We start from the raw sequence: 15,000 nt of genomic DNA, 5'->3' as shown, positions 1-15,000 counted from the left end.
TATTATACCTATAGTAAGCTGTCTATCAATATATTATTACCATTGTCGTTCAATGTTATTACGAGTACGGTACGTAACACAGACCTGCCCACTTCTACGAAAACTCCGTATAACTACGAATTTTCCACTCTATTCTGAGAACTTTAAAAAGATTTTTCATTCAATTTTTTTTTTTAAACCTCTTGAAAACGAATTTCTGGTGTCAGAGCTAGCCTGCCTATAAAGGAGTTAAAATCATAATTTTCACGTATCGTGGACAGGTTGGTGAACTTTAAAGACAGTCATAATGTCTACGGTGTTATTGTTACCCCTGAAAACTACGAATTTTCCATATTATCATTTCAAGTTGGCAGGTCTGCTTTAGATGTGAATGAGTGAGCCTGGCACTTGGCATCTTTGGAGTTTTCTTTCTTTTCCATTTATTTTTCTCTATCTGCGGCGCATAGATGTTGAGTCGTTGGAAAAGACTTCCTTACTCACATTCTCTAATCGTACTCAGGTGTAAAATGAGCACCCTACCCTGGCCGTTAACAGCGTTGTCTCTGTCGGAAAAAAATAAATGGTAATATCGCCTATCAGTCGCCAGCCATGTCTCCTTCTACATGTTGCGTGTTGCTGTTGGCTAGGGACCCTTTGTAAAGCGCTTTGAGCACGTTCAGTGGATAATGCGCCATATAAAAGCTCGTTTATTTTTTGTTTTGTTATTATTATTATTATTATTATTATTATTATTATTATTATTATTATTATTATTATTATTATTATTATTATTATTATTATTATTATTATTATTATTATTATTATTATTATTATTATTGTCTTCAAAATTCTCCACTTTGCTTTTTCTCATATCAAAACAAAAACATCATGATCTAAAGGTTCAGTGCATTCACACATTCTTTGTTATTATAAGATATTACTCACTGACCGACAAGAAGATAGTATAGAAAGAACAATTTTATCATGGAATAGAAAATTACAATAACAATTATCGAGTCTATGGCAATCGTGAAAAGGAGGAAGTGGAGGTGGAGGTGGAGGAGGAGGAGGAGGAAGTGGAGGTGGAGGAGGAGGCGGAGGATGAGGAGGAAGAATGAGGAGAACATTAAAGGATGACAAAGGATAGATACTTTTACATTTAAAAGGACAACGCCCATCTGATTTTGACTCTACATTCATGTATTTACATACACTATGTAAACGTATCTTACAACAAATAACCACACACACACACACACACACACACACACACACACACACACACACAAACAAAACGTCTCATAATAACTCACCTTGTTTTCAAAGAGCCTCGGGGTCAAAAGGTCGTGAGTTACGATACTATTAATACGATTGAAGATCCGTGGGTTGATGAAGTCACCTCTCCCGCCCTCCATGTTGAGAAATTACTTAACGGCCTTCCAAATCACAAGATGGCAAAAATCTATCAATCTCTCTTTCTCTATCTATCTCTAAGAAAGCAAATTATGTTGACCACAAAAGTTCTCTTAATTACGTCTCGTCGTCTCGTAAACAAAAAGTCACATCCGCTGGGAAAACAATAATAATATTGTTTCCAAAATCAAACAATGTCGGGAGTGATGGCAGGGAAATCACAGCACGCTAACAACGTCAGAGTCATCACGGATACAAATTTTTAACAGCAGTCCTGAATACGACCTAATGAGACGCGCGAACCCAGCAGCAGGCATCAGGTATCATCAGATCTGTATGGTGCCATCATCATCATCATCATCATCATCACTCAACGGCTTCCATTCCATGGTGTGTGAGTCACAAGAGCAGGGCGTGGTATGTCGCAGTCGTCGTACGTAGCAGCGCGGCACTGGAATCGCTGTTTCCCTCTTATCTATCTATAGATTATTTACTATCATCATTATTATTATTCTACACAGATTACGCCCTAAGTGCTCGGAATACGTAGACATGCATGCAGTGAACTGACCACACAAACACATTCAAGCAAACTCGAAGAAATTCTTAATGTTGCACGTTAGAAGCTAAGGAAAATATAATTAAGATTTTCTATCTATCTCCCGATGTTGCCGCAAACATTTTTTATTTTTTTTAATCACAAAGTATGAAATCAGACATTTGAACGTCCTGTCTGCCACAAGATTACGGAGCCGAATGCCTGCATGTCTACGCGGCTTGGCCTTTTTCATTGAGGTGAGTGAGCACTGCCGTGGTGAATACCTGAGCTCACACGGCCACGTCGTCGTCGTTCATCCATCCATCCATCCATCCATCCCTCCCTCTCCCCCCTGAATCGACGACGACCAACACCTTGAAACCCGGCGGTGCCATCTTGTTGACAGGCGCGTTGCCAGGAGACGGCCAATCGCAGACTGCCAAATCACCGTGAAGAGCCGGTTCCTCGTGTCCTATGATTCCACCGAGCGTGGCATGGCGACGGCGGCAGCGGGGAGGCGGGCGGCAGGCAGGGCACGACACGACACGACACGACACGACGGAGTGAGTACTTGTCGATCCACATCTTAGATAGATTCCCACCCTCACCAACACACCCGTATACGCTTCATCGCACAATCAAGATAAATCGTTCGTTCTCTCCTATTTCTTCCACATCTCTTTCCTGTCCGCCTCCCCGCTGCTCCCCACCCCCACAAAAAGCCCTCATCCGTCTCGATTCCCTCTACCCTAACTGCTGCAAACATCTCGAGGGCACTGCAAAGCTAGATTTCTGGTCGGATAATTTAAATCTAGATTTAAAGCAACCGGATGGAAGCAAACAAACGAAAAAGCTCACGTGGCATTTCCTTTCAATCCTTTTTCACTTTTTCTTTTTTTCTTTTTTTTTAAAAATATAATCTCCCATTGTAAAGTCCAAGAAGAACGAATAAAGCCCTTTACCATGAATAGTCTTTCATTAGGTGGTATAATATTATAACTTGAATGGTAGGGCTGGGCGGGTACCCGGGTACCCGCGAGTACCCGCGGGTAATAAAGTTAAACCGGGTACTCGGGTAAAAGGGGCGGGTAACGGGTACCCGCTACAACAAATGACAACCGAACTGAGAGTGATAATTTTTGGCGGTTTGAATATTTTTTAACAAAAATTGGAAATTAATATAATTTTATTTACATATTTACATTTACATGAAATTTTTTCAAAAGATTTTCCTACTGTATTGTTCAATTACATTGATTTTTTTGTTTTATTTGTTAACACACATTTGATTCAATTTTGGAATCAATAGGTTAAGACTATATTATATTAGTTCTTATCTTTTAAAGGAATCTCAGGTATTTTTATTTTATTTATTATTTATTATTTTTTTTCATTGTAGTTAATTATCTTTGTTTCTTACTTCAGTTTCGCTTCATTTGTTGTAACAAATAATAAATTAATTAAAAAAATACAAAAAATAAAAAAGACCCCCCCCCCCCCCCCCCCCCCCACAAAAAAATTTTTTTGGGACAAAAGTCATCCTGCCACGGGTACCCGCGGGTACCCGGGTAATCAGACCACTACCCGGGTATTACCCGGGTAATGATTTGGGCGGGTAATCCCAGCACTATCTCAGGTCACTTTTGGCATAGGTAGTAAAGTCGACCCAGCCACCCTTGTGTGTAAATCAACAGTCCGTCCGCCCGACTAATACCAAAGTGGCAACACCATCGCTATCCAACAAACCGCCATCAGTGAATGAATAGATGAATCTAGTTTAGAATTAATAAAGTTGACATCGCTAAGCTCTTTGTCACTTGTTTTTTGTTTTTGTTTTTTGTTTTTTTTTGTGTTTTTTTTTTGTTTTTGTTTTTTTTTTGGGGGGGGGTGTTTTGTTGGGGGTTTTTTAATGGGTTTTTTTTTTTCGTCTTTGTTCTTTGTTTTTTTGTTTGTTTGTTTTATTTTTTTGACCGTCAGTTAGTCTAGATGATTGGTTTTGATACAATTCTATATCAATCAGATTGTCAACGTTTGCGGTTTTACACAATTCTGTGTGCTGGCACGACAGATCTGGCGGACAGAACAAACAAACAATTGCAAGGTTGTTGTTTTTTGGGGGTTTTTTTGTTTTGTTTTTTTTATTACTTTAACGCAGAACATCAATTGATGCTATGTGTTAAGGTAAAATAATCACCTGTTATGCCAGCCAGATGAATTGTACCAAGACAGAAGATGATATATAGATAGTTCGAAGTTGACGTCACCCAGGTCTTTGTTATTGTTTTGTTGTTGTTTTTTTTTGCCATCCGCTTTTATGAGTAATTCTCACTAAACTGTATTAACCTGACTATAATTGTTCAAGGTTACACACAGTTTTGTGTGTTGGTCCGTTATACTTCCGGATGGCAATGTTGTGAGCTTCCTAGCCAAGCGCATACTATCTATAAAAACTTTAATATTTCAGTGAAAACTAATCATTTGAAAAATGTATGCGTAATTTGAAAAAAAAAAATCACTGACTTGCTTTGTCTTATTAAAGCGGCCTTCCGAGGGATGAAAAGTAAAACATGCTCGTCAATTTCATCATTGGTGATTAGCAACAGTTTTCGCCATAAGTTAAACCTTTACAATAGGCTTCAACAGTCGTGACGTCACTTCCCTCGTAATGACGCATGGCAACTTAGTAACTGGCTCTAAACTATCGGAACAATGGCGGACGTCCTTATGAAATATTTCTCTGACGACCATTAAAGTATATCCAGAGGAGAGAGAAAACCCATTATAAATCTGATCATGTTTTGACTTTTACACATTCTGATCACAAGACATTTGAAAAGTTCTAGCCAGCATGAAGAATAAAAAGTACCGATTTTCTTTGTTTAGATGGCCGCCGTTGCTGGGCGACGTGACATCAGACTATTGAATCCAATTGTTGAACCCTTTCACAGAAATTCACACACAGACAAGACATACATTATATACCCAGACCCGGCAGTGGACGATGGTCAGAATGTCAGTGAATAAGATAATATAGTATGACTAATCAACGACGTGACATATTGGAATAGAACATGGAGTAGAATTACAACAAACACTACGGTACTGACATGGAAACGTGAACATGAGAGAGAGAGGAGGGTGAGAGGAAGAGGAGGAGGAGGAGGTGGAGGAGGAGAGTGGAGGAGGAAGAGGAGGAAGAGGAGGGGGGAGGCGGAGGAGGAGGAGGGGGAGGAGGAGGGGAGGAAGAGTAGGAGGAGGAGGAGGAGGAGGCGGAGGAGGGGGAGGAGGAGGGGAGGAAGAGTAGGAGGAGGAGGAGGAGGAGGCGGAGGAGGAGGAGGAGGCGGAGGAGGAGGAGGAGGAAGGGAGGAAGACTAGGAGTAGGAGGAGGAGGAGGAGGAGGCGAAGGAGGAGAAGGGGAGGAGGAGGCGGAGAAAAGGAGGGTGAGGAGGGGGAGGAGGAGGAGGCGGAGAAAAGGAGGGTGAGGAGGGGGAGGAGGAGGAGGAGGAGGAGGAGGAGGAGGAGGAGATGGAAGAGATGGAAGAGGAGGAAGAGGAGGAAGAGGAGGAGGAGGAGGAGGAGGAGGAGGAGGAGGCGGAGGAGGAGGAGGAGGAGGAGGAGGAGGGGGAAGAGGAGGAGGAGGAGATGGAAGAGATGGAAGAGGAGGAAGAGGAGGAAGAGGAGGAGGAGGAGGAGGAGGAGGAGGAGGAGGAGGAGGAGGAGGAGGAGGAGGAGTTAAACATTTGAGAGGACAACGATTATATGCCTTTGCTCTTCATCATTTAGTGTATATTATGATGGAAAGAAACAGTTTACTCTTTTACTTTATTTTTGACAAACCGATGTGTGTATGGAATACAATAGACAACTCCTTCATTATGGGCTGATGATGATGATGATGATGACGACGACGACGACGACGACGACGACGACGAAGACGAAGACGAAGACGAAGAAGAAGAAGAAGAAGAAGAAGAAGAAGAAGAAGAAGAAGAAGAAGAAGAAGAAGAAGAAGAAGAAGAAGAAGAAGAAGAAGAAGAAGAAAAAGAAGAAGAAAAAGAAGAGGAGGAGGAGGAGGAGAAGGAGTTGATAGAGGTCAGGGCGACGACGAAGAATAGAGGATAATGAGGAAGGAGAGGAGAAAGAGGGAGAGAGGAGAGAGAAGAGGGGGGAGGGGGAGGGAGGCATAAGGAGCTCAAATAATATATAAATATCCAGTCACCTAAATATTAACCTTTCTGTGGATGACGCAGAACCAAAATGTCGACAGCGTCATCTTCCGATGGTAACGAGATATCACTTGGCTCCACGGCATATTATTCCTATCATATTAATTAGTTTTGCCGTCTTCTATTGCAGGAATCATTGATTTTATCTATTTATCCTTTACCATTTGTAAATTCATCATTCTCTCCCCGATTTCTTTTTCTCTCTGATTATCTGATCCAAACTTGGTCAAAGAAACAGTACTCTCTCTCTCTCTCTCTCTCTCTCTCTCTCTCTCTCTCTCTCTCTCTCTCTCTCTCTCTCTCTCTCTCTCTCTCTCTCTCTCGCTCTCTCTCACACACACACGCGCGATTACTGACACACACAGAGACACAACACATGCTAGATCTACAGTTAGAGGCATTTGTTTAAACTCCTATTATCTATGTCAAATATGTACATAAATACATAGATATAATCAATCAATAAATAAATAAATAAATAAATGAATAAATAAATAAATTAATTTTTTTTTAATTTAAAAAATAATGACAACAAGCTTCAACAATACGTCGTTTCGTTTATTTGTTCCGTTTTCTTCTACTTATATATCGATGCGTTAGTATTTATATCCGTGTGTGTATGTGTGTGTATATGTGTGTGTGATGCATATCAAATGTAAATGTCTAAAAATGAACTCCAACGAAACGGGAGGGTATGTTTATATGTAATTATCTCTGTATGGATGTATGTATAGTATACTCACTGTCTTCCATATCTGACATCACTTGGAAATGACCGGTCTGTAAAGAGAGATGACAACACCTGAGGAAGACACAAAGAGAGACTACTAATTAAATACAGGCTTTAAAAGTTTAACTATAATGATTACACGTACACACACACACACACACACACACACACACACACACACACACACACACACACACACATACATTAAATTATCATCATCATCATCATCATCATCATCGTCGTCGTCGTCATTATCATCATCAAAATTGTCGTTAGAAATATTTTTTTTAATTACGTCCTCCCGCCATGACACCATAAGACACCGTCGCCTAGGCATTCCATGAAGGAATATAGATAATTCATCAAACAGAATGTCTGATGTCAACAGGAATCACCCAGGTTGTTCAAGGGAGTAAATTGGGGGTTAATATTCTTGCCCAAAAGAAAAAAAAACGAAAGTGCCTGAAGCGGGCTCAAACCCGGAACCTTCTGGATCGCAGTGCAATGCCTTAACCACTCGGCCACTTCGTTTGACTAAAACAGTAACAAATGCGATGTGTTTTGTTTTTACTGCTTTTACACCGGTTGGGACACAATAAGGCCGCTTCAAAACCAGTCTTTAGGGTTTATTCCAAGGGAAGACAGGAACAACCCGACGTCAGCCGCAGTGCAGCGCCGCAAATTGAGCTAGGACGAGATGACTTGCTCAGGGCCACACAGCATAGCAGCGGCGAGTGATCGAACTCGGTACCTTTGGGATACGAAGCAAAGACCGTGTCGCTGAGCCACGCGACTCCATCGTCTTTGATTGTAATTAATAGAAAAAAAAAATTAAAATTGAGCTTTATATAGCGCAATATCCACTAAACGTGCTCAAAGCGCTTTACAATGGGTCCCTGATCAACAGCAACATTTAACATGTAGGACGGGACATGCCGCCTGTTAGACGATATTACAATTTTTCGGACAAAGACAACGCTGTTAACGGCCAGGTACTCATTTTACACCTGAGTACGGTGAGAGAAAGTGAGTCAAGAGCCTTTTCCAAGGACTCAACTATGCGCCGAGCGCGAGGCCCAAACCCAGGACCTTCCGATCCGAAAGCGAGCGTCATACCACTAGACCACATTACTCTTCAACAGTCGTAACGTCACTTCCTTCCTAATGACGCATGGTAACTTAGTAACATGGCTCTAAACTATCGGAACAATGGCGGACGCCCGTATGAAATATTTCCCCAGCGAGCATAAAAGCGTATCCAGAGGATAAAAAAAAACCCCATAAATTTGATCGTGTTTTGACTTTTACACATTCTGATCACAAGGCATGTGAAAAGTTCTAGCCAGCATGAAGAATAAAAAGTAATGATTTTCTTTGTTTAGAACCAAGATGGCCGCCGTTGCCGGGCGTCGTGACATCAGACTACTGAATCCAATTGTCTGTCTTGGATCTGTCAACGTATGACACCATCTTATTTCTTCTACGATGCAATCTATGCATGCAACCTCTAACTGCCTAATCGATATTTTCATCGTCTTTAAAATATGGAGAAAGGGGGGGGGGAGAGAGAGAGAGAGAGAGAGAGGGAGAGAGAGAGAGAGAGAGAGAGAGCGAGAGAGAGCGAGAGAGAGAGAGAGAGAGAGAGAGAGAGAGAGAGAGAGAGAGAGAGAGAAAGACAAACATATTGATAAAACGGCTTATAATTTAAATAGCTGTTCCGTTCCTCCTGCAATTGCCGGGGTGCACTTATAGCTGTGAGTGTTCTTTCATTTTTATATTTATTTATCTACTTTAAGCGCTAGGCGAAAGCCGGTGTGACACTATGAATTATATCAAGCACTTGAGGTAATCGCAGACGAATTATCAAATGAAGGTATAGTATAGCCTCCTAAAACACTAAGTGTGGATATTGACATTCATGCTAACCATTGGTATGCGTTAGAACCGGGACAAGATACGACTTCATATCAATGGGAAATCATATATTTACAAATGGTCACGATCGGGGTGCTATTGATGACAGCTTCAAGTTTGTGCCGGGCCCTTTTTTTTGTCGAAGCTTTTATTCTTGGTCGAGTGACTGATTTTGATATCAATATCATATTCATCATCATCATCATCATCATCATCATCGTCGTCGTCGTCGTCGTCGTCGTCGTCGACGACGACGTCGTCGTAGTCGTTATCATCAACATCGAGTCAAACAATCAAACTCGAATTAGAACAAAACAGTGGCACTTGACGATACGAATACGACTCAACGATTCATTTAAGATGACACGATATTGGCAAAATCCTATTCATAAAACAATAGATTTCAACAGTAAGATGGTTGCGATATTGTAGGAAGTAACATCCATCAGAAGCGTCATCAAAGCATGGAGTCGTGTGCACTTCCAATTCAAGCTATCATCAAATCCAAACGACAAAACCGATAACACGAGAAGGTTTGTTGATTTCTATCTTTACCTCTACTTTCACAATATTTATTTATTTACTTATTTACCTATTTATTTTTAGATCTATATTTCTCTGACTAAGCAAAACAAGATGGCTACCGCCGACAGCAGCAGCCGAACCGTTGGCAAATGCCAAGTAAATATGCCATACCCTAGGCATTTATCGTGGTCCTCCCTGAATGTCGCAAGACAAGTCAATACGAAATGACTGTAATTACAGCAATATCACCCGTGATTTCCCCCATGCAGCACACCATCAAATTGCTACCATTTGAGGTTACAAAGAACAAGACGATCCAGTTCCAACTACACATAAAAATAAATCTTGAACGCGGATTTCGATCCAGCGAGCAGCATGGGGCTTGCTACAGAGAGATAAAAAAAGAAGCTACCAAAAACAAAAACAAAACAATAAATAAACAAATAAATTAATTGGGGGAAAATAATAATAATAATAACAAAACAGAAGAAAGGGCCGACTGAAACAGCCATCAATGTCAAAATTATGAATGTCATAGTTGGCGCGCGCGTGGGGGGGGGGGGGGGTCGATAGCTGTTGACAGAGCTCTCACCTCACAAGCAAAGGGACTTGTATCAATCCCAGATGTGATTGGAGGTAATCCCCCCCCCCCCCCCTCACACACAAACACTTACACACACTTACAGCAGGGTGGCTGGGACTGTTAAATTTGGAGGAAAGTGCTAGGATGGACTATCGTCCTCCCATCAAAAGGGAAGCAACGAAGATAAACTCCGGCTGACTATGGACTATGGTGGCTACTTCTAAGCTAGAGATTAATGAACTTTAAAAATGTACTCAAAGCGCTTTACAAAGGGTCCCTGGTCAACAGTAACATTTAACATGTAGGACGGGACATGCCGCTTGTTAGGCGATATTACAATTTTTCGAACAAAGACACCGCTGTTAACGGCCAGGTACTCATTTTACACCCGAGTACGGTGAGAGAATGTGAGTAAAGAGCCTTCTCCAAGGACTCAACTATGCGCCGAGCGCGAGGCTCGAACCTAGGATCTTCCGATTCGAAAGCGAGTGTCAGACCACTAGACCACATAGCCGCACCACCTGAATACACGATGGAGAAAAGCAATGGGGTTGGACATCACCCAAATTCACTCATTCCCTTCATAAGGATGCCTATAGAAGGAACGAACCTGACAGCACTTAGCTCTTTTGTTATTGTTTCTAGACAGCCATTTTGGTGATTAGTTCTCACTAAATTATATCAACGTTCAAGATTACACGCAGTTGGTGTGTTGATACGTTACATTCGGCTGACGGATGTTATAGAGTATTTTACCTGAACGCATAGCATCGATGCTTTAATCATAAAAGCAAACGATATTATTATAGCAATATATTTTTTAATAATCAAAAACAAAGAGATTAGCACGGAGTGGGATTTGGGGGGGGGGGGGGGGGGGGGGATAAACAGCCATAAGTCACGCTAGTGCAAAAGAGCGGGCACAGGTGTTTCAGTGAACAGAAACGGGACGCCTCTGCTGCTGCTATGCTGGAACACCGGTGATAACTAACGGCTTCAATGGATGCATCAGACTTTATATAATTTTTTTGAAAGGCACAATGCACCGTCGCTTTAACGCTTTATATACATATTATATATACATATACACACACACACATATATATATATATATATATATATATATATATATATATATATATATGTGTGTGTGTGTGTGTGTGTGTGTGTGTGTGTGTGTATCCATCGACTAAAATTATACTCACCAAGTCAATCAGTCTCAAACTGGGACTTTCGTCAAGTCCCAAGTATTGAGTTTTTTGGGGGGTTTTTTATATTTGAAGTTTGTTTTTTTGTTTTTTGTTTTTTTTTGAAAGCTGAGGATATTTTAAATCGATCGATATTTGAAGGACGAGTTTATGGCCAAAATTTTTAATTCGTGTTTGTTTGGGTTTGGTTTGTTATTATGTGGTATTTTTTTTTTTTTTTTTGTTTTTTTTTGGGGGGGGGGGGGGGGTAATTTTGTTTTTGTTTTTATTATTATCTTTTTTTGTTGGATTTTTTTTGTTTGTTTGATGTTTTTGTTTTTTGTTTTGTTTTTTGAACGAATTAGAGGAAACAATTAGACCCAGTGGTATTAGGTCGAGGGTCAAGCAGATGACAAAGAGTGATATTAAGGTTAAACTGAACAGAAATATGAGGTGTTCGTTGTTGACAAATCAAAACACAATAACATCAACTGCGTTCAGTTCAATCAACCACAATATACACATTGTCCAAGTTTCGTGATGTTGACTACACATTATTCAAGTTTCAGCATCCCAGCTCAGCCACCCCATACATCAATCATACCGTTTAAGGGTCGTGGCTCACAAATATATTTATTCATTAAAAAATCACGAAACGTAACACACACGGGCATCATAGAAGCATCGTCATCATCATCATTAAATCGACAATGATACTATTGTTACACGTTGTTAGTCACCAACAACAATATACTACACTACACCCCCGTTCTGTCTATTCATCAATTTATAATTTACATCTCCAATCCAATCAAATACCCCAATCATCTTGTTCTAACGGACGGACGGACGGACGGACGGATGGCCCGAAAGCAAAAAAAAAAAAAGGGCGCCTGATTAAACAAAACTGACTTCACTACCACTACACTACACTACACTACACACAGACAGAGAGGCAGAAAGAACAAACACACACATAAAAAGAGGCCCAGAGAGAGAGAGAGAGAGAGAGAGAGAGAGAGAGAGAGAGAGAGAGAGAGAGAGAGAGAGAGAGAGAGAGAGAGAGAGAGAAAACGACGACGATGACGACGAGGACGAGGACAAAGATCGCATAGACAGCAAACACTAACTCATTTAAATTTAATGGAGTCTCAAAGACCGTTTATCGATAGTCGATTCCATGGTCCGCAATTTGTAGCATTGACAGTTCGCCACAATGGCCGCCCTGTTAAAGCCTCCAAAAGCTAAAGCAAGCCAGAGCGTGTTTCAATAAATTAATGTGTTGGTGACTCTGACGTACTCCAGAAAGAAAAAAAAATTGTACTTAAAAATATTTGGCCAGAAAACTCGTCTTTCAAAATTAATGTGTTGGTGACTCTGACGTATTCCAGAAAGACAAAAAAAAGTGTACTTTAAAAATTTGGCCAGAAAACTCGTCTTTCAAAATTAATGTGTTGGTGACTCTGACGTACTCCAGAAAGAAAAAAAAATTGTACTTAAAAAATTTGGCCAGAAAACTCGTCTTTCAAAATTAATGTGTTGGTGACTCTGACGTATTCCAGAAAGAAGAAAAAAATTGTACTTTAAAAATTTGGCCAGAAAACTCGTCTTTCAAAATTAATGTGTTGGTGACTCTGACGTATTCAAGAAAGAAAAAAAAAATTGTACTTTAAAAATTTGGCCAGAAAACTCGTCTTTCAAAATTAATGTGTTGGTGACTCTGACGTATTCCAGAAAGAAGAAAAAAAATTGTACTTTAAAAATTTGGCCAGAAAACTCGTTTTTCAAAAATATATCGGTGGATTTAAATGACCCTCATCTTGGAAAGAACTTTCAAACCTGGGACTTCGCGCAAAGTCTTGATTAAAGTCCCAGGTTTGAGAGTTCTTTCCAAGATGATGGTCATTTAAATCAACCGATATATTTTTGAAAGACGAGTTTTCTGGCCAAACCTGGGACTTTAATCAAGAGTTCGCGCGAAGTCCCAGGTTTGAAAGTTCTCGTCAAAATGAGGGTCATTTCCACCAATCGATATTTGAAGGACGGTTTTTCTGCCCAAATTTTTCAATACGTCTATTTCCAGAGTACAACAGTTAACTGGATAAAGAAGGGAAGGAAAAGAAAAGAAAGAAAAAAAAGAGAGAGGGGGGGAGAGAGAGAGGGGGGGAGAGAGAGAGAGAGAGAGAGAGAGAGAGAGAGAGAGAGAGGAGAAGAGAGAGAGAGAGAGAGAGAGAGGAGAGAGAGAGAGAGAGAGAGAGAGAGAGAGAGAGAGAGAGAGAGAGAGAGAGAGAGAGAGAGAGGGGAGAGAGAGAGAGAGGAGGGGAAGAGAGAGAGAGAGAGAGAGAGAGAGAGAGAGAGAGAGAGAGAAGAAGAGAGAGAAGAGAGAGAGAAAGAGAGAGAGAAAGAGAGAGAAGAAAAAGAGAGAGAGAGAGAGAGAGAGAGAGAGAGAGAGAGAGAGAGAGAGGGGGGAGGGGGGGGGGGGAATCAAACTCTACAACACGACATGGCCGCGGTGTTCAGGCATCACGTGACCTATTCAACCACCCGGTGACCCAATTTAAATGTTTGAAAATAATATGATGATGATATATCATTACAATACAAAGTCGCCATTGCCGACGAGTAAAGTTACCAATGTGAAAAGCAAACAGGCTCCCATTATGGTCGTTTCTATCTAGTATTGCTGTTTAATCTCCACGGACAGCAGTCGCGATGTTTGTTTGTTTTTTGGAGGGGTTTTTTGGAGGGGGAGGAGCGGGCGGAAAGTTGTCTTATATTTTGTTTGCTTGGTTTGTTTTTGGTGGGAGTGAGTGGTTTTTTGTTTTGTTTTTGATTTGTTTTTTGGGTTGTTTTTTTTTTGTTGTTGTTTTTGGGGGGTGGGGTTGTTGTTTGTTTATTATTTTTCATAATTTCATATTCCACGTCTCTCTTCTTGTTCATTTAATCAAAAATTTAAAAAAAAATTAAAACAAAATAAATCATTTCCTCAAAGTGATATACTATTACACACTATAATATAGTTATTTACATATTCTATACCGTGCAAAAATACATTTCTACAGTACCTACTAAGCATTTGGTCACCGTCACACTGGGTTGCGGGGGTTTTTTCGCTTTACATCAAATACTGGAATATACCAGTGGTCAAATTGACCTTTTGTTTAGCCCTGGTAAACAAACAGCATTGCATTTACGAAATAGAGAGAGAGAGAGAGAGAGAGAGAGAGAGAGAGAGAGAGAGAGAGAGATCATGTGCTGAAAGTCACGTGACGAATGCCTCAGAGGTAAAGAGATCAATCTCATTATACTAGAAAATGTAAGTGATCGCATTGTTATGAAACGATCGTGAACCATTTGAAAATGGGAGGAAAAAAATCGATCTAGGTTTATTCAACAGGGACGCTGTGATCGCCCTACTAGATGCTGCCCAACACAAAACCTGGGCGCCTTGTAAGAACTCCATCAAACATTGGAGTCTGAAGGTTCCTGTGTTCATCCAAACAAAAGGAGAAGAAGAAAAAAAATTAAAAAGAATTCATATTTAGAAATTCACCGAGCACGTCACATTCTTCAAAGAAAAAAAACATTCCTTTTGTCTTTTACTAGAAAAGAAAGGAAGGAAGGAGGGAGAGAGGGAGAGAGGGGGGGGGGGGGGGGGGGTCTGGAGACGAGAGATACATTAAATGCTAGGCAGCAGACAGGCTTCTTAAAATAATTCATGACCCAACAATTTGCCTTAAGCGATGGAGTAAAATCAAATTGACAACGACACAACAAAACAAAAAAAAAAAGGAACGCATATGTGTCGAGGGGAATGAGAACGTTTTGAACAAAGCCAGAGAAATAATGGATGAACGGGAACAGAAGTTCACGGCACAGGGAAAGAAATAAAGGAAGTGGGAGGA

The 15,000-nt window shown here is 40.6% G+C and overlaps 1 protein-coding gene across 4 annotated transcripts in view; it reads right to left on the bottom strand.

Annotated features, from left to right (window-relative positions):
- Window positions 1-15,000, bottom strand: part of LOC144966123 (heterogeneous nuclear ribonucleoprotein K-like) — an 89,147-nt gene that overhangs the window by 30,209 nt on the left and 43,938 nt on the right. For 2 of the 4 annotated variants that reach the window (XM_078902226.1, XM_078902227.1), the window contains exon 2: window positions 6,900-6,958. In XM_078902226.1, the coding sequence (XP_078758352.1) occupies window positions 6,900-6,918 (19 nt within the window). In that variant the 5' untranslated portion in view covers window positions 6,919-6,958. Of the gene's footprint in view, window positions 1-1,292; window positions 2,258-6,899; window positions 6,959-15,000 lie in introns of those variants that run through there. The other 2 variants (XM_078902229.1, XM_078902230.1) reach the window with 2 other exon arrangements.

This window comes from Berghia stephanieae, chromosome 2 (assembly GCF_034508935.2).
Source record: "Berghia stephanieae isolate SIO BIC M18660-M18661 chromosome 2, UCSD_Bste_1.3, whole genome shotgun sequence".
NCBI lineage: Eukaryota > Metazoa > Mollusca > Gastropoda > Nudibranchia > Aeolidiidae > Berghia > Berghia stephanieae.
This window is presented reverse-complemented; position numbering and strand designations above follow the sequence as displayed.